This window comes from Engystomops pustulosus, chromosome 1, assembly GCF_040894005.1.
Source record: "Engystomops pustulosus chromosome 1, aEngPut4.maternal, whole genome shotgun sequence".
Classification (NCBI taxonomy): domain Eukaryota; kingdom Metazoa; phylum Chordata; class Amphibia; order Anura; family Leptodactylidae; genus Engystomops; species Engystomops pustulosus.
In genome coordinates, this window is record NC_092411.1 from 10,113,355 (window position 1) to 10,134,285 (window position 20,931).

Consider the following 20,931-nt stretch of genomic DNA (forward strand, 5'->3'; position numbering starts at 1 on the left):
TTCACATTTCTGCTGTTAATAACACACACAAGTAAGATTAAAAACAAGCATTTCATATCTAACACTGACTGCAGGGAGCCAAGAGCACAGCAGTGTTAGGATACATCCTAAGAAGCTACAAACCATTAAATATAAATCCATGTTTCACAGTCCTGCTGCTACCAACAGCACACAAATGCATGGTCACACATCTCTCCAGGGACAATACTGCCTGCGTCACTGCATTGTCAAAACTGACTTAAAATGTTTCAATGTTCTTGATCTGAAGGATTTGTGCAGAGGTTACAATTGTCTCAAGTAGTTACAGAACAGACGCTTCTCAGGAGTGACATCAGATCTGTGTCCTTGTTCTGGGACTACGTCTGATCAGGGCTGTGTCCTCCCGAATACTGTGCAGGGTGACAATACTCTGCCCTGTGTTCTTAGATCCACCTCTCATTTTACCAGGTTAGTGGATACAATAAACCTCATGTTCCCTGCCTGGGGACAGCAGCAATGTCACTGTGATGTTCTGACTAAGCTTGTGTTTCTGTTTACTACTTTCTGTATGGAGTTTGGTTCTGATGCTCTATTTCAATAGGGAACTTGGCTCTGGTGCTATATGTATGTACTGAGCTTGGCTCTGGCGCTGTATGTATGTACTGAGCTTGGCTCTGTATGTATGTACTGAACTTGGCTCTGGCGCTGTATGTATGTACTGAGCTTGGATCTGGTGCTGTATGTATGTACTGAACTTGGCTCTGGTGCTGTATGTATGTACTGAGCTTGGATCTGGTGCTGTATGAATGTACTGAGCTTGGCTCTGGTGCTGTATGAATGTACTGAGCTTGGCTCTGGTGCTGTATGAATGTACTGAGCTTGGCTCTGGTGCTGTATGTATGTACTGAGCTTGGCTCTGCCGCTGTATGTATGTACTGAGCTTGGATCTGGTGCTGTATGTATGTACTGAGCTTTCATCTGGTGCTGTATGTATGTACTGAGCTTGGCTCTGGCGCTGTATGTATGTACTGAGCTTGGCTCTGGTACTGTATGTTTGTATTGAGCTTGGCTCTGGCACTGTATGTATGTACTGAGCTTGGCTTTGGTACTGTATGTTTGTACTGAACTTAGCTCTGGTGCTGTATGTATGTACTGAGTTTGGCTTTGGCGCTGTGTGCATGTACTGAGCTTGGATCTGGCGCTGTATGTATGTACTGAGCTTGGATCTGGCGCTGTATGTATGTACTGAGCTTGGATCTGGTGCTGTATGTATGTACTGAGCTTAGATCTGGTGCTGTATGTATGTACTGAGCTTGGATCTGGTGCTGTATGCATGTACTGAGCTTGGCTCTGGAGCTATATGTATGTACTGAGCTTGGCTCTGTATGTATGTACTGAGCTTAGATCTGGTGCTGTATGTATGTAGTGAGCTTGGATCTGGTGCTGTATGTATGTACTGAGCTTAGATCTGGTGCTGTATGTATGTAGTGAGCTTGGATCTGGCGCTGTATCTATGTACTGAGCTTGGCTCTGTATGTATGTGCTGAGCTTGGCTCTGGCGCTGTATGTATGTACTGAGCTTGGCTCTGACGCTGTATGTATGCACTGAGTTTGTCTCTGGCGCTGTATGTATGTACTGAGCTTAGATCTGGCGCTGTATGTATGTACTGAGCTTGGATCTAGCACTGTAAGTATGTACTGAGCTTAGATCTGGCGCTGTATGTATGTACTGAGCTTGGCTCTGGCGCTACATGTATGTACTGAGCTTGGCTCTGGCGCTGTATGTATGTACTGAGCTTGGCTCTGGCGCTGTATGTATGTACTGAGCTTAGATCTGGCGCTGTATGTATGTACTGAGCTTGGATCTGGCGCTGTAGGTATGTACTGAGCTTTGATCTGGCGCTGTATGTATGTTCTGAGCTTAGATCTGGTGCTGTATGTATGTACTGAGCTTGGATCTGGCGCTGTATCTATGTACTGAGCTTGGCTCTGGCGCTGTATGTATGTACTGAGCTTGGATCTTGCGCCGTATGTATGTACTGAGCTTGAATCGGATTCTGTATGTATGTACTGAGCTTGGATCTGGCGCTGTATGTACAGTCATGGCCATAAGTTTTGAGAATGACACAAATATTATATTTTCCCATGATGTGCTGCCCTCTGGTTGGTCAGATGTTTTTATCACATACAGAGATACAAGTGCAATTATATTATGAGTAACAGAAGCTTTTATTGTCAGTGAGAAGGAGTTACTGCAGCGAGTCAGTATCTGCAGGACCTCTCCTTCTTCTTCAGGACCTCTGCAATTCTCCCTGGCAGCTCTCAATCACCTTCTGGACCTAATCCTGACTGATCGCCGTCCATTCCTGCACAATCACTGCTGCATCGTGTCGCAATTTGTTGGTTTTTGTTTGTCTACCCGTCTCTTGATGATTGAGCACAAGTTCTCAATGGGATTAAGATCTGGGAGTTTCCAGGCCATGGACCCAAAATCTCTATTTTGTTCCCTGAGCCATTTAGTTATCACCTTTGCTTTATGGCAGGTGCTCCATCATGCTGGAGAAGACATTGCTCATCACCAAACTGCTCTTGGATGGTTGGGAGAAGTTGCTCTTGGAGGACATTCTGGTCCCATTCTTTATTCATGGAGGTGTTTTTAGGCCAGACTGTGAGAAAGCCGATTCCCTTGGCTGAGAAGCCGCCCCACACATGAATGGTTGCAGGAGGCTGTACAGGTGGCATGAGACAAGACTGGTGGCATCACTCACCTTGTCTTCTCCCAACAAGCTGTTTTCCAGATGTTCTGAACAATCAGAAAGGGAATTCATCAGAGAAAATGACTTTCCCCCAGTCCTCAGCCGTCCACTCCCTGTACCTTGTGCAGAATATCCGTCTGTCCCTGATGGTTTTCTGGAGAGAAGTGGCTTCTTTGCTGCCCCCCTGGACACCAGGCCTTGCTCCAAGAGTCTCTGCAGTCTCACAGTGCGTGCAGATGCCTCACACCTGCTGCTGCCATTCCTGAGCTCTGCACTGCTGGTAGCCCGGTCCTGAAGCTGAAACACTTGTAAGAGACGGTCCTGGCGCTTGCTGGTCCTTTTTGGGCGCCCTGGAGCCTTTTTGGCAACAATGGAACCTCTCTCCTTGAATGATGGGATAGATTGGTGACTGAGGTGCAATCTTTCTGGCTGTGATACTCTTCCCTGTTAGGCCAGTTTTGTGCAGTGCAATGATGACTGCACGTGTTTCTTTAGAGATAACCATGGTTATCAGAAGAGAAACAATGATACCAAGCAGCAGCCTCCTTTTAACCCCTTAAGGACGCAGCCATTTTGTAGCTTAAGGCTCAGCCCCATTTTTTGTATTCTGACTTGCGTCTCTTTATATGGTTATAACTTTTGAACTCTGTTACTTATCAAAGTGATTCTGAGATAGTTTTTCCCCACATGTTGTACTTCATTTTAGTGGTAAATTTTGGCTGATACATTTTTGTGTTTATTTATAAAAAAATTTCAAAATTCGAAATCATTGCGTTTTCAGGCAGATAGATTTACCACCTAAATAAGTTGCTGAATAACATTTCCCATTTGTCTACTTTACATTTTCATCATTTTGAAATGTCGGGATAATTTATTATGATGTCGCGCGGCTTACAAATCGAATATCGCTTTTCCAGATTTTCAGAATTTACTATTTTGGGGATACCATATATACTCGTGTATAAGCCGAGTTTTTCAGCACAAAAAATGTGCTGAAAAACGTCCCCTCGGCTTATACACGAGTCTATTATAAAAAAAATTACCCAGTTAAAAAAAATAAACTTAAATACTCACCCTCCGACGTCAGCACGGCTCCCCGATGTTGTAACGGCTTACCGATGTCAGCGTGTTCTGTCTTCTTTCTTCTCCGCGGCTCTTCTTCTCTCTTCCGGCATGGACGCGGCCATGTTTTCTTCATGGCCGCGCATACTATGACGTCAGCAGCCGCCGCGTCTTAGTATGCGCCTGCTAGAAGCAAACAGGGCCGCGTCCATGCCAGAAGAAAGAAGAGAGAAGAGGAGCCGCGGAGAAGAAAGAAGACAGAACACGCTGACATCGGGGACATCGGTAAGCCGCACTGACATCGGAGGGTGAGTATATAAGTTTATTTTTTTTAAGGTTCATGGGGGCAGGCTGCTGTATACTACTAGGGGCTGCTGTATACTTCTAGGGGCTGCTGTATACTTCTAGGGGGATGCTGTATACTACTAGGGGGCTGCTGTATACTACTAGGGGCTGCTGTAAACTACTAGGGGCTGCTGTATACTACTAGGGGCTTGCTCTATACTACTAGGGGCTTGCTCTATACTACTAGGGGCTTGCTGTATACTACTAGGGGCTGCTCTATACTACTAGGGGCTTGCTGTATACTACTAGGGGCTGCTGTATACTACTAGGGGCTGCTGTATACTACTAGGGGCTTGCTCTATACTACTAGGGGCTTGCTGTATACTACTAGGGGCTGCTGTATACTACTAGGGGCTGCTGTATACTACTAGGGGCTTGCTCTATACTACTAGGGGCAGGCTGTATACTACTAGGGGCAAGCTGTATACTACTAGGGGCAGGCTGTATACTACTAGGGGCTGCTGTATACTACTAGGGGCAAGCTGTATACTACTAGGGGCAAGCTGTATACTACTAGGGGCTGCTGTATACTACTGGGGGCAGGCTGTATACTACTAGGGGCTGCTGTATACTACTAGGGGCTGCTGTATACTACTAGGGGCTGCTGTATACTACTAGGGGCTGCTGTATACTACTGGGGACAAGCTGTATACTACTAGGGGCTTGCTGTATACTACTAGGGGCTTGCTGTATACTACTGGGGGCAAGCTGTATACTACTGGGGGCTGTGCTGTATACTACCAGGGACTGCCGTATACTACTGGGGGCAGGCTGTATACTACTAGGGGCTGCTGCATACTACTAGGGGCTTTCTGTATACTACTAGGTGCTGCTGTATACTACTAGGGGCTGCTAAATACTACATGGGGGCTGACAGGCTGTATACTACTGGAGGCTGGCAGGCTGTATACTACTGGGGGCTGGCAGGCTGTATACTACTGGGTGCTGGCAGGCTGTATACTACTGGAGGCTGGCAGGCTGTATACTACTGGGGGCTGGCAGGCTGTATACTACTGGGGGCTGGCAGGCTGTATACTACTGGGGGCTGGCAGGCTGTATACTACTGGGTGCTGGCAGGCTGTATACTACTGGAGGCTGGCAGGCTGTATACTACTGGGTGCTGGCAGGCTGTATACTACTGGAGGCTGGCAGGCTGTATACTACTGGAGGCTGGCAGGCTGTATACTACTGGGGGCTGGCAGGCTGTATACTATTGGGGGGGGGGTTGACCAATGCATTTCCCACCCTCGGCTTATACTCAAGTCAGTAGTTTTTGCCAGTTTTTGTTGGTAAAATTAGGGGTCTCGGCTTATACTCAAGTATATACGGGTAATTACTGTTTTGAATGAAATTTTACATATTTAGCATCAAAACCCCCTATATAATCAACCCATTTTCAAATCTGCCCCCCTCAAACTATCAGACACATCTTTTAGGAAGATTGTTAACCCCTTGAGATCTTCATATTAATTGAATCAAAATGAAGGTGAAATTTAGAATGGTCAAATTGTGCCGCTTATACGTTCATTTAGACATTTCCAAAAGATAAAAAGAGAAAACCCATCATATAATTTGTTCTGCAGTTTCTGCTGAGTGCAGAGACCCCCCCACATGTGGACATTACTTGTTTTATGAACAGAAGGGAAGGAGCGCCCTGCAACTGCCAGGATTTTAGTTTTCTCGTTGCCCCCTTTTGAAGGCTATAAAATTTTCGCTTTTTCGTTATTGGGGCCATGTGATGCCATTTCTTTTGCGGGATGAGATGCTTTTTCCAGTGTTACCATTTTGGGGTTGGTATCACCTATTGTTGAAAATTTAGGAACTCTTTTTTGAGGGCAGGAGTAGAAAAGCATCAATTCTGTACTGGATTTTTTACTGTTTTTTTTTTCGTGTTCACCGTATAGCCTAATAATCCTGTTATCTTTATTCTATGGGTCGATACGATTACGGGGAGACCAGACATGAATATTTTGAATGAATATTTGTTGCATTGTGGGCGAAAGACCCCCCAAAGGCATGTTAGGGTCGCAGTCGCTTAATGGGAACAGATGTAGGAGGATTTCATGGGTGAAGGTCCTTCTCAGTATACAATTTGGTTTTGTGGTTTGGGTAGCCATGGACCCCCCTAGAAGACTTGGGGCAGGACTACCGCCCAAACTGCCTATATTATTATCTACTACTGGTCCTGCTGCTACTACTAACAAAAGGCACATCTCTAGGGACATCACCTAACACTGCCTGAAGCTTTGTATGATCACAACTAGTGACTTTGTCTATGTGAATTTTCCTGCCTCTATTTGTCTCGTTAAAAACATTTAATCATTTTTTAAAAGTTTGCTATAAAACCAAGTCTGCCAGAGTTGTCCTGGTTATACCCAGTGTGGAGCAGCAGGGGGCGCTGTGTAGCCTCCTGTATCTCCAGAGCTATTTGCAGTACTTTGAACTGGCTGAGGTTTTTGGACCTGGCAGGGGCAGGGCATGACAGACAGGGAAGGACATTTGAGGAACTAATTATTACATTATCCGTGTGCAGTCTATTCTACAGTAACCGTGGAATGAAAAGACACTTCCCTTTGCAGATATTTGCTGAAGTTTTTCCATTTCACCAAATTCACAATGAGAGGCGGCTTCTTCAAGGAAAACTTCTGGGTGAGTGACTTGAGCTCTTGGGGTCACGTATTGTTAGTCGGGACGTGACTGTGTGCATTGAAAACCTGTTCCTTATAGATTGTATACACAATATTCTATATGAAGAGCTCCAGCTGCTGTCTAACTACTACCCCCAGCATGCACACAGAAGTGAATGGAGAACGCTGGGAGTTGTAGTTCGGATGCCTGTAAATGATTGTATGTATGTCACAATGCCTCTTTTGGGAGAGATGGAGTTACTCAATAGAGAAAGAAATTTTTTAATTGTTTGATTGTGGGGGATCTTAAAATGGGAGACCCTCATTGGGCTCAGTAATAGGGGAGGTAAGTTCTCCTTACGTATGGAGTGTTGGTGCATAAGGCGACAGTTAGACCTCATTGATCTTATCCTGGGATAAAACATTGTTGCAATCAGTGTCACGGCAATCAGTGTCAACAGCCATGAGGCAAGTTGAGCCTCTTGCCTTGGGCAGCACAACCTGCAGCTAGATGGCAGGGGGGCAGCATCGGGGGGCACCAAGCAGGGCCTGCAGCTTCAAAATAGTGTCTCTTCACACCTGATATCAGCATAAGTGCAAGTCACTTCATGGAGAACCCGATACATTACTATTGGATGGGGCGGAGAGGGTAGCTTGCCTCAGGCAGCAAGGAGTTTAGGTTCAATTCCTGTTCCCAAGATTCCATGACCACTAGATGGGGAATTACAGATTTGGATCCCTGAATGGGTTGTTACTGGGCAGCAGTGCACCAGGTTACAACACATCAGGAGGGGCAGTCGTTTCCTGATTATAGATAATAAAGCAAGTGCAGCGTATTCTTCCAAATCCACAATAACGGAGAAGTCTGGAGTCTACCATCACATGCCATATAATAAAACGTCCTAATTGTTATTTGGATAATAACTCGGTTACCTTTGCATAAAACAGCTCCACACTTTCTTTGAGGTGTAGTGTAGAATTGCAGCTCAGACCCATTTACAGGAACAGCTGTGATACTAGACCCAACCAGAGACCCTGGACCTGTTCCCACAAACCCTGACTTATCATAGGAATAATTACCACTAGAAAATGTATTTCCATTTAAGCTATAAAACAGAGGGGCTCTGGTAACACCCCCAGAGCCCTAGCTCATTAGAATAACTATAAAAGTTGATTTTAGGAGGACGAAGGTGCCTGGATCTATGAGTAAGTGCCCCTGGTTTAACTTGATGGATTCTAATGGGAGATAAATGTAGTAAGTAGTCGTAATCACCGATCACGTGACCCCGGACGTAACAATGGCCGCCAGTTATAAGTGACTTCTCTCATGGGGCCGTAATCGTATTGACAAATGCAGAAATCAAGATGAAGAAACCCTGTATGTGTCTCACAGCTTCCTCTTTCCACGTTCACGTCGCAGCCGAGGGCCAAAAATTCCACTCAACCGGAGATTCTAGTTTGAGGAAATTGGGGCAAAGCTGAAGGAGCTGTAGGCAGGAGCTTGTGTTATTTTATGGGCCATGTTTATGGAGCTCAGGTACCAGCAGAGGGTTCATGGACTCCAGTGACACTCGGATGACATTGACTTTTTACTTTCTGTTACATATATGGGGTGGGGGGGTCATACAGGTTATGTAAATAAGTTATTACTATTGCACAATGACAAACTCCGCGCCAATTCACCGAACTTACAGTTTTTAAAGGGGGTTTCTGGACCCTCGTGCTTTTTATTTTTATGGATGACCCATCCACATATCACAATTTACAGCTGTTATAAAGCACCCGAGCCTCCGGTTGCGTTCACACACGTGACCTTTACATTGCATTTTAAGCGCAATACAACAGCTGAGGAGATTTACATTGCCGAATTACATTGCTGTTAACATTTGGCGTTAACGGTGACTTAACAAAACACAAACGTTCGTGTGATGTTATTGTATGCGTTCACATTACGTTTTGTAAACACAATTATTCAAACATAGTAAATACCAAAGGCAAATCTCCTCTCTTAAAGTGCAATGTAAACGCCACGTGTGAACGAATTCTTATAGTGATCTATAGTATAAGAAGTCCCGACCTTTTTACTGATCAGCAGCGCAGAGACCTGCAGCGCTGCCGTTTAGTGAAGAAGCAGGAACTCCTTAACTCGTAGATCCCGGTCATGTAAGGAGTTTCGTCTCCAGCAGTGATGTCACAGGACTAATAAGACAGTGTGAATCTGCCCTTAAGTGAATGAAGCTGATACCAGATTGCAGCAGTGTTGAATTGCATTCAGGGCGCGTTCACACGTTCCGCTTGCGCCGCGCTCATAACGCGACGCTAGCGCACAGGGGGCGGAGTTTGGGAGCGATCGCATATGCGTTTCCAGAGAAACGCATGCGATCGGGTTATTAATCGCATGCGTTTCCCGGGAAACGCATATGCGATCGGCCCGAGCCCCGCATAGCCTGTGAAGCTACAGCACGGAGGGTCTCTAGTAATTTTAACCGGTTCGCGACCGCCCGCCGTGTATTCACGGCGGCGGTCGCGTCGCGCTGCATGGAGAGGGCTCACGGGCTGAGCCCTCTCCATAGCCGGTAAGTCTTTGCTGCATATTGCAGCAAAGGCTTACCGGTAACATCCGCGATCGGTGCTAGCACCGATCGCGGGTGTTTTTGCAGCGTGGGCTGCCGGCAAAGCTGCCGGCAGCCTCAAACAGATAGCGGCGCATGGGCGCCGCCATCTTACCTGGGATCGCCGCTCCCCGTGACGTCATCGGGGGGAGGCGATCCGTCTCCATGGTAGCCTCGGGTCTTCCGAAGACCCGAGGCTATTTCGTTTTAACCCCTTCATTACAATGTGCTGATAGCACATTGTAATGAATGAGGAAGAAAATCCCTATATACTGCCATACTGTAGTATGGCAGTATATGATAGGATCAATCAGACAACCTAGGGTTAAAGTACCCTAGGGAGTCTGAAAAATAGTATAAATAAAAATAAAAAAAAGTTTAAAAAAAAAAAATTATAATAAAAAAACCTAAAATTTCAAATCACCCCCTTTCCCTAGAACTGACATAAATATAAATAAACAGTAAAAATCATAAACACATCAGGTATCAACGCGTCCGAAAATGCCCGATCTATCAAAATATGATAACGGTTTTTCATTGCGTTTAACCCCGTAACGGAAAATAGCGCCCAAAGTCGAAAATGGCACTTTTTTGCCATTTTGAAAAATCTAAAAAAATGTATAAAAAGTGATCAAAAGGTCGTACAGTCCTAAAAATGATATCATTGAAAATATTGTCAAATTTCGCAAAAAATGACACCACCCACTGCTCCGTACACCGAAGTATAAAAAAGTTATTAGCGCCAGAAGTTGGCAAAATTAAAAAAATTATTTTTGTACAGGAGGTTTTAATTTTTGTAAATGTATGAAAACATTATAAAACCTATACAAATTTGGTATCCCCTTAATCGTACCGACCCAAAGAATAAAGTAGACATGTCATTTGGGGCGCTCAGTGAAAGACGTAATATCCAAGCCCACAAGAAAATGGCGCAAATGCGTTTTTTCACCATTTTCATTGCATTTGGAATTTTTTTCCCGCTTCCGAGTACATGGCATGGAATATTTAATACCATCATTATGAAGTGCAATTTGTTACGCAGAAAACAAGCCATCACACAGCTCTTTACGTGTAAAAATAAAAAAGTTATAGATTTTTGAAGGTGGGGAGTGAAAAATGGACATGAAAAAACAGGAAAGGGCCCGGTCCTTAACCGGTTAAAGTTGATTTTAGAAGGAAGGAGGCCATGGATAACAAATATAAGAAGATACCACAGTCCCGGTGCCTGGATATAGAAGAGTCTGGTTTATCATGATGGAATCTACAAAAAAAAAAAAAATCTCTTTTAAAGATGTTTTCCAGGAATCCTTGAAAACTCCCTGGTGGTGTGCACCACCTCCTAACTTACAGAGTTGCGGCCCTGAGGGCAATGCAAGGGTTCCTGGAGCCCATATTGGACAGAGACCTGCCGGGAGACATGACTTTTGATGTAGAACACCTGACATCCTTGGCCCAGCCAGCAGAACTGGAGAACCAGGAGCCAGTACAGGGTAAGTTAACTTTATTTTTTTGGCTACTATTCCCCAAAGCCCCTGGTGATTTTCCTAGACTCCTGCAAAATCCCTTTAAGATTCCTTTTAAAACTAATTGGGTGGTGGTCCAATGTAGAGAACAGGTTCTAGGTGCATCCATCAGTGGACCTGCCAAGCAGTGTGCAGCGCCCCCGCAGGAGAAATGAAGTATTACACAGTAATAAAGCTTTCTGGTGGTCATTGTAGATTCTCTTCACCTTAAGGGTGATGTCACACGTTCAGTTTTTCAGATGCAGTTTTTGATGCCCAAACCAGGAATGGAGTAAAAGTAGGAGGAGGAGCAGCACCTTTCAATTATTTGTCTCACCCATTATGATCCACACCTGCTTTTGGCTTCAAAAAACTGCATCTGAAAAACTGACCATGTACCATCATCCTACAAAGATGGATCCTGAGCTCCAAGATTGGTTTTGGTTTGATTTAGAAAACCATTTTACAGTAGACATCGTCCTAAAATGATAAAAGTGGCTGGAGGGCGGTGGACGTGTACGAGTAGTACCTGAATTGATCATATGTGACGAATACTGTCATTCCCCATTCATATATCACCTATCGTCACATTGTTATTGTTCCTTCATGTACACTGTTAGTGTGACAAGGACTGCGTTCCTGACTTTTACCTGTGTTCCTGTTACCAATAAAAGCAAATTATAAACAGTAGACATTCCAGAGCAGCGCCGCCCCCTTTGCTATATCACATGCTACCTACCATCTAGCTTACACCAAACCACAGATCAGATGAGAGGCGCTAAAACGATACATTGTTCTTTTGTTGTTACTTATATGTTGATAACTTCTGCAGCAGGAGAAACAAACTATTCAAAGTGACATCCACAATTCTAGGTTTTCCTCAGTTATTCCTCCTTGCAATTAATAAATGCCATAACAACTTGGGGGGGGAGTCCCCACACATCCTGGTGCATGTTATTTGACTTTGAAATAACAAACCCCTTTGAGAAGAGGGAGGGGTAATACCCACTTGTCATTTTATTCATTAATTTGTGGGAGGAATAATAGAGAAATAGCACAATGCTGAGTTATAAAAATAAATGCTCCATAATTGTTATTTAGAAAAGTGAGATACAAAGTGTTTTCACTCGACCAGTCTCAGGAATAGTGAGAGACAGCTAAAAGAAACAAACCTAGAAGAAGAATACTGTGAAATATCACTCTTCCTGTCCAGTATAAACGGCCTCACACATCCTCCCCGTTGTGTGACTTCTGTTTCTAAGAAACTACTTACACCAGTTTCATTTTCACACCACAAAAATACAGTGTAATCAGCATGTTATAGAGCAGGAGAAACTGCAGATTGTACACAGTATCCTATCTGCAGGCAGTGTGTTACAGTATACAAAGTTATACTATAATACTGCCCCCTATGTACAAGAATATAACTACTATAATACTGCCCCCTATGTACAGGAATATAACTACTATAATACTGCCCCCTATGTACAGGAATATAACTACTATAATACTGCCCCCTATGTACAGGAATATAACTACTATAATACTGCCCCATATGTACAAGAATATAACTACTATAATACTGCCCCTATGTACAGGAATATAACTACTATAATACTTCCCCCTATGTACAGGAATATAACTACTATAATACTTCCCCCTATGTACAGGAATATAACTACTATAATACTGCCCCCTATGTACAAGAATATAACTACTATAATACTGCCCCCTATGTACAGGAATATAACTACTATAATACTGCCCCCTATGTACAGGAATATAACTACTATAATACTTCCCCCTATGTACAGGAATATAACTACTATAATACTTCCCCCTATGTACAGGAATATAACTACTATAATACTGCCCCCTATGTACAGGAATATAACTACTATAATACTGCCCCCTATGTACAAGAATATAACTACTATAATACTGCCCCCTATGTACAAGAATATAACTACTATAATACTGCCCCCTATGTACAAGAATATAACTACTATAATACTGCCCTCTATGTACAAGAATATAACTACTATAATACTGCCGCCTATGTACAAGAATATAACTACTATAATACTGCCCCCTATGTACAAGAATATAACTACTATAATACTGCCCCCTATGTACAGGAATATAACTACTATAATACTGCCCCCTATGTACAGGAATATAACTACTATAATACTTCCCCCTATGTACAGGAATATAACTACTATAATACTTCCCCCTATGTACAGGAATATAACTACTATAATACTGCCCCCTATGTACAGGAATATAACTACTATAATATTGCCCCCTATGTACAAGAATATAACTACTATAATACTGCTCCCTATGTACAGGAATATAACTACTATAATACTACCCCCTATGTACAAGAATATAACTACTATAATACTACCCCCTATGTACAAGAATATAACTACTATAATACTGTCCCCTATGTACAGGAATATAACTACTATAATACTACCCCCTATGTACAAGAATATAACTCCTATAATACTGCCCCTATGTACAAGAATATAACTACTATAATACTGCCCCCTATGTACAGGAATATAACTATAATACTACCCCCTATGTACAAGAATATAACTACTATAATACTGCCCCCTATGTACAAGAATATAACTACTATAACACTGCCCCCTATGTACAGGAATATAACTACTATAATACTGCCCCCTATGTACAAGAATATACCTACTATAATACTGTCCCCTATGTACAAGAATATAACTACTATAATACTGCCCCCTATGTACAGGAATGTAACTACTATATTACTGCCCCCTATGTACAAGAATATAACTACTATAATACTGCCCCCTATGTACAGGAATGTAACTAATATAATACTGCCCCCTATGTACAAGAATATAACTACTATAATACTGCCCCCTATGTACAGGAATATAACTACTATAATACTGCCCCCTATGTACAGGAATATAACTACTATAATACTGCCCCCTATGTACAAGAATATAACTACTATATTACTGCCCCCTATGTACAAGAATATAACTACTATAATACTGCCTGCTATGTACAGGAATATAACTACTATAATACTGCCCCCTATGTACAAGAATATACCTACTATAATACTGTCCCCTATGTACAAGAATATAACTACTATAATACTGCCCCCTATGTACAGGAATGTAACTACTATATTACTGCCCCCTATGTACAAGAATATAACTACTATAATACTGCCCCCTATGTACAGGAATGTAACTAATATAATACTGCCCCCTATGTACAAGAATATAACTACTATAATACTGCCCCCTATGTACAGGAATATAACTACTATAATACTGCCCCCTATGTACAGGAATATAACTACTATAATACTGCCCCCTATGTACAAGAATATAACTACTATATTACTGCCCCCTATGTACAAGAATATAACTACTATAATACTGCCCCCTATGTACAAGAATATAACTACTATAATACTGCCCCCTATGTACAGGAATATAACTACTATAATACTGCCCCCTATGTACAAGAATATAACTACTATATTACTGCCCCCTATGTACAAGAATATAACTACTATAATACTGCCTGCTATGTACAGGAATATAACTACTATAATACTGCCCCCTATGTACAAGAATATACCTACTATAATACTGTCCCCTATGTACAAGAATATAACTACTATAATACTGCCCCCTATGTACAGGAATGTAACTACTATATTACTGCCCCCTATGTACAAGAATATAACTACTATAATACTGCCCCCTATGTACAGGAATGTAACTAATATAATACTGCCCCCTATGTACAAGAATATAACTACTATAATACTGCCCCCTATGTACAGGAATATAACTACTATAATACTGCCCCCTATGTACAGGAATATAACTACTATAATACTGCCCCCTATGTACAAGAATATAACTACTATATTACTGCCCCCTATGTACAAGAATATAACTACTATAATACTGCCCCCTATGTACAAGAATATAACTACTATAATACTGCCCCCTATGTACAGGAATATAACTACTATAATACTGCCCCCTATGTACAAGAATATAACTACTATATTACTGCCCCCTATGTACAAGAATATAACTACTATAATACTGCCTGCTATGTACAGGAATATAACTACTATAATACTGCCCCCTATGTACAAGAATATACCTACTATAATACTGTCCCCTATGTACAAGAATATAACTACTATAATACTGCCCCCTATGTACAGGAATGTAACTACTATATTACTGCCCCCTATGTACAAGAATATAACTACTATAATACTGCCCCCTATGTACAGGAATGTAACTAATATAATACTGCCCCCTATGTACAAGAATATAACTACTATAATACTGCCCCCTATGTACAGGAATATAACTACTATAATACTGCCCCCTATGTACAGGAATATAACTACTATAATACTGCCCCCTATGTACAAGAATATAACTACTATATTACTGCCCCCTATGTACAAGAATATAACTACTATAATACTGCCCCCTATGTACAAGAATATAACTACTATATTACTGCCCCCTATGTACAAGAATATAACTACTATAATACTGCCTGCTATGTCATCATCTGATACTTTGCTTATATTTGCAGCTTTTGGTTAATGGTTCTTTCTGTTGTGATAAGGATTTCTATCAAATATTCAAATCTGTATGTGCGTCTGATAATGGATTTTATTCTGTTCCCGTTACACTGAGAGGTTCATTGTTTGTGCCGTGGACCAGGGATTAGGACTGATAATGTCTCTGGTTCCATAGTCCGGTGTTTGTCACTTGGTTCTCTTCTTGTAACAATGTATGTATAAACGTTCCATCAGATCTGGATCTGCATGGAGCCGTCTGTCTGCTTCATCCCACTCATTTAACAGTATCTATTTATCAGGTACTGAAACTATGCTAATTATGCTCTCACCTGTCAGGTGGGCGGACCTGGGCAGCAGCAGACAGCCTGGCTCCACCCATCTGACTGTGGCGAGTTGAAAATAATGTCATTGATTAGTCGATGAAGGCTACAGAGAAGATTTGTACTGTCCCAGAATCTATGGAGCGGCACCTATTAAGGGATACAAAGATTGGAGGTGGTAAAATAAAAAAATTGTTCTGTAGAATACTGAAAACACTGTAACTAATGGGGTTGCATACAACATAACCTTTGCCCCTTCGTTGTTGCCTGTGATGTGACTTTGATCTATTTTTTACAAAAACAAGAGAGCCATGGTTACCCTGATGACCCCTACAGGTAAGGTCAGCACCAGGTCTGCCTGTGCCCCCTCACGGTGGCGCTGGCCCTGACATCAAAGTAGTAAGTGTGGTAATAGGGCTCGATAACGGGGGTAACATTCATCTTTCGTCTGTATATAATGGGGAGCACAGCAATGGGCACCGTGTAAGGCCCACGTGACCCTTCATTCTGCATTACTGGAAACTGGATCTATTTTATTCTTCTGTGCAGAGCTGCACGGGGGCTTGTCTTCCATCGGATAAACCGTACTTCCTTATGGTACCATTTAGTATCCTATTCAGTGCTCTGGGAAGCCGGTCCAAATGATGCATCAACTTTATTTTTGGGTTAGTAGGATTATGGAGATACTAAAGAAATATCCTTTTCTAATATCTAAAATCAAATTTAAAATTTTCAAAAAAAAAAAAGAAAAATGTAAAAATGTTGCAGCCCGCCACCGGGGAGGGGTACTCGGCCCCCCCGGTGATGAGTACTCGGCCCCCCCGGTGATGAGTACTCGGCCCCCCGGTGATGAGTACTCGGCCCCCCGGTGATGAGTACTCGGCCCCCCGGTGATGAGTACTCGGCCCCCCGGTGATGAGTACTCGGCCCCCCGGTGATGAGTACTCGGCCCCCCGGTGATGAGTACTCGGCCCCCCCGGTGATGAGTACTCGGCCCCCCGGTGATGAGTACTCGGCCCCCCGGTGATGAGTACTCGGCCCCCCGGTGATGAGTACTCGGCCCCCCGGTGATGAGTACTCGGCCCCCCGGTGATGAGTACTCGGCCCCCCGGTGATGAGTACTCGGCCCCCCCGGTAATGAGTACTCGGCCCCCCGGTGATGAGTACTCCGTCCCTTTGCTCAGTGATGAGTACTCGGCCCCCCGGTGATGAGTAGTCAGCCCCTTTGCTCAGTGATGAGTACTCGGCCCCCCAGTGATGAGTACTCCGTCCCTTTGCTCAGTGATGAGTACTCGGGCCCCCCCCTGGTGATGAGTACTCGGCCCCCCAGTGATGAGTACTCCATCCCTTTGCTCAGTGATGAGTAGAGGCTTTGGAGCTGGTGCAGCCCGGAGTCTTCTTGGGAAGATGCTACAAGTTTCTGGCCCCTGGATTGGGGGATCCTCTGCCTCTTCCTTCCTCTCCAGTTCCCTCAGGTTGGATGGTGAAAGTTGGTGGAGACATTTTCCAGTCTCTCCAGAGATGCTCCATTGGGTTTAGGTCCGGGCTCTGGCTGGGCCGGTCCGGAATGGTCACAGAGATGTTCTGAAGCCTCTGCTGTGGTATTTTAGCTTGTGCTCAGGGTCATTGTCTTGTTGGAAGGTTCGGCCCTGTCTGAGGTCCAGAGCATCTGGAAGAGGTTCTCTCTGTACTTGGCCGCATTCATCTGTCCTTCCATGACACCCATTGGTCCTGTCCCCCCCATAGCCTGATGCTGCCCCCCATGTGTCACTGCTGGGAATGTATTTGGCAGGTGATGAGCAGCGCCTGGTTTTCTCCACCGCTTAGAATTAACACCAAAAAGTTCCATCTTTGTCTCATCAGAGCAGAGAATCTTATTTCTCATAGTATGGATCCTCCATGTGTTTTGCACACTGTATGCAGCTTTCATATGCCTTGCACGGAGGAGAAGCTTCCTTCTGCAGACTCTGCTTAGTTTGGTTGGACAGCCAGTTCAAGGAAGAGTTGTGTTCTTCCCAAACTTCTTCCATTTAAGTATTATGGAGGCCTCTGTGCTCTTAGATCTTGAGTGCTGCAAAAATTATTTTGTAACCTTGACCAGATCTGTGCCTTGTCACAATTCTGTCTCTGAGCTCCTTGGGCAGTTCCTTAGACCTCATGATTCTCATGTGCTCTGACATGTTCTGTGAGCTCTTATATAGACAGATGTGTGCCTCTACTAATCATGGCCAGTAAGTGTAATTAAACAGCTGCACTGCAATGAAGGAGCAGAACCATCTCAAGGAGGATCAGAAGGAAATGGAGTTTCACAGCAAAGAGTCTGAATATTCTAGCCATGTGATATTTCAGTTGGGCGCAGATTGTACAGTAATGAACAAAAAGTGAAAAATTTAAAAGGGGTCTGAATACTTTCCGAATCCGCTGTAATTAGTTCCTTAATTGTTTCATTATCTCAAATAGAGTAAAGAGGAAGGAAAATTATTAACCAATAAAAACACCATGTAACAGGAGCCAATATTTACTTATTGAAATATTGGCACCAGTTTATGGTATAACACGGGGATCCTGATACTTCCTCCTGGACCAGTGACAATAGGAGATTAGGTAAATAATGGGCTGTGGTTAGTTATTAATCTGTTATCTGTACAGAGCTCTTATATTTTTTTCTTGACCCCGAAGTATCTTGAGTATCTAGTGATATGGAAAATGCTGGTATAACCTGGGGATCTCCTGTATATAATGATATATGTACAGCCGGTATAACCTGGGGATCTCCTGTATATAATGATATATGTACAGCCGGTATAACCTGGGGATCTCCTGTATATAATGATATATGTACAGCCGGTATAACCTGGGGATCTCCTGTATATAATGATATATGTACAGCTGGTATAACCTGGGGATCTCCTGTATATAATAATATATGTACAGCCGGTATAACCTGGGGATCTCCTGTATATAATGATATATGTACAGCTGGTATAACCTGGGGATCTCCTGTATATAGTGATATATGTACAGCTGGTATAACCTGGGGCTCTCCTGTATATAATGATATATGTACAGCCGGTATAACCTGGGGATCTCCTGTATATAATGATATATGTACAGCCGGTATAACCTGGGGATCTCCTGTATATAATGATATATGTACAGCCGGTATAACCTGGAGATCTCCTGTATATAATGATATATGTACAGCCGGTATAACCTGGGGATCTCCTGTATATAATGATATATGTACAGCTGGTATAACCTGGGGATCTCCTGTATATAGTGATATATGTACAGCTGGTATAACCTGGGGCTCTCCTGTATATAATGATATATGTACAGCCGGTATAACCTGGGGATCTCCTGTATATAATGATATATGTACAGCCGGTATAACCTGGGGATCTCCTGTATATAATGATATATGTACAGCCGCTATAACCTGGGGATCTCCTGTATCGACCCTTCACTAGGGGAAAATATGCAAATAAGTTTTCTAGGTTGGGATAAAGAAAACCATGCCTCTGGGTTACGTACAAGATAGGTTCTGTAGGTTTGTTCTTAAGTTGAATTTGTATGTAAGTTGGAACTGTATATTTTATCATTGTAACCTCTGCCAAAAATTTTTTGGTCTCTGTGACAATTGAATTTAAAAATGTTGGGTTGTCATAAGAAACGGAATTAACAATAAAGCTTCATTACAGACGCCTGTGATAACTGTTATAACATCCAGAGGTCCGTTTGTAGCTAGGGGTCATCTGTAAGTCGGGTGTTCTTAAGTAGGGGACCGCCTATAATACTGTGCAACAATGCCATACAGTAGTATTGCAGCATATGGTAGGAACGATCAGACCATCTAGTGTTAATGTACCCCAGAAGGTCTATAAAAAAAAAAAAAAAAAATCACAGACACAATAGGGATCGCCGCGTCCCAAATCGCCTCAATCTACTGAAATATAAAAACGGTTATTGCCGGCGGTGAACCACAAAACGGAAAATAGCGCCTAAATGATCCGAAACGTTTACACCATTTTACATCACATAAAAAAATGTCAAAAGTGACCAAGAGGTCGCACAGACCTCAAAATGGTAGCAATGAAAACGTCGTCTCATTTCGCAAGACACGACACATCACACAGCTCCATACACCATACAAGTATGAAAAAGTTATTAGCGTCAGAAGGTGTCGAAATTTTTTTTCCCTTTTTCGTACACAATCGTTTAATTTTTGAAAATGTATCAAAACGCAATAAAACCTGTATAAATTTGGTATCACTGTGATCATATCAAACCAAAGAGCAAAGCAGAGGTGTTATTGGGAGCGCACGGTGAAAGTCTTAAAAACTGAGCCCACAAGAACGTGACGCGAACGTGTTTTTTTTACAATTTTTCCACATTTGCAATTTTTTTCCAGCTTTCCAGTGCAGGCAGTCCCCGGGTTACGTACAAGATGGGGTCCATAGGCTTGTTCTTAAGTTGAATTTGTATGTAAGTGGAAACTGTATATTTTATAATTGTAGTTCTATACAATTTTTTTCTTTTGCCCCAGTGACAATTGGAGTTTCAATTTTTTTGCTGTAATGGGACCAAGGATTATCAATAAAGCTTCATTACAGACTCCTTACAGCTGATCATTGCAGTCTGGGACTATAGTAACGTCCAGAGAGGTCACCAGAGGTCACAGGGGGCAGAGGGGTCCGTCTGTAACTATGGGTTGTCTGTAAGTCGGGTGTCCTTAAGTAGGGGACCGCCTGTATAATAATAATAAAATAATGTGACGCAGAAGTAAAATTTGTTATACACAAAATAAGCCCTCACACAGCTCTGTACACGGAAAAATAAAAAAGTTATGGATTTTTTTTGAAGGTGGAGAGCGAGAAATAAGTGAAAAAACCTGCATCCTTAAAGGGGTATTCTCATCAGGGCATTTACATTTAATTAAATTCATTTGCCATATGTAAACATTTCTTCAATTGGATGTTAATAAAAAAATGTTCCTGTGTGAAGATAATTTCTCATAAATGTAGCCATGTTGTCCCTTAGAAACGAGATAGCTTCCTCGGATACGACCACATCACACTCTGGCAGCAGTGGCCAG

The 20,931-nt window shown here is 42.7% G+C and overlaps 1 protein-coding gene across 1 annotated transcript in view; it reads left to right on the forward strand.

Annotated features, from left to right (window-relative positions):
* Positions 1-6,623: 6,623 nt before the first annotated feature.
* PSTPIP2 (proline-serine-threonine phosphatase interacting protein 2) overlaps positions 6,624-20,931 on the forward strand; it is a 51,624-nt gene continuing 37,316 nt past the window's right edge. The window contains exon 1 of the mRNA XM_072132974.1: positions 6,624-6,791. Within this exon, the coding sequence (XP_071989075.1) occupies positions 6,759-6,791 (33 nt within the window). The 5' untranslated portion in view covers positions 6,624-6,758. The remainder of the gene's footprint in view (positions 6,792-20,931) is intronic.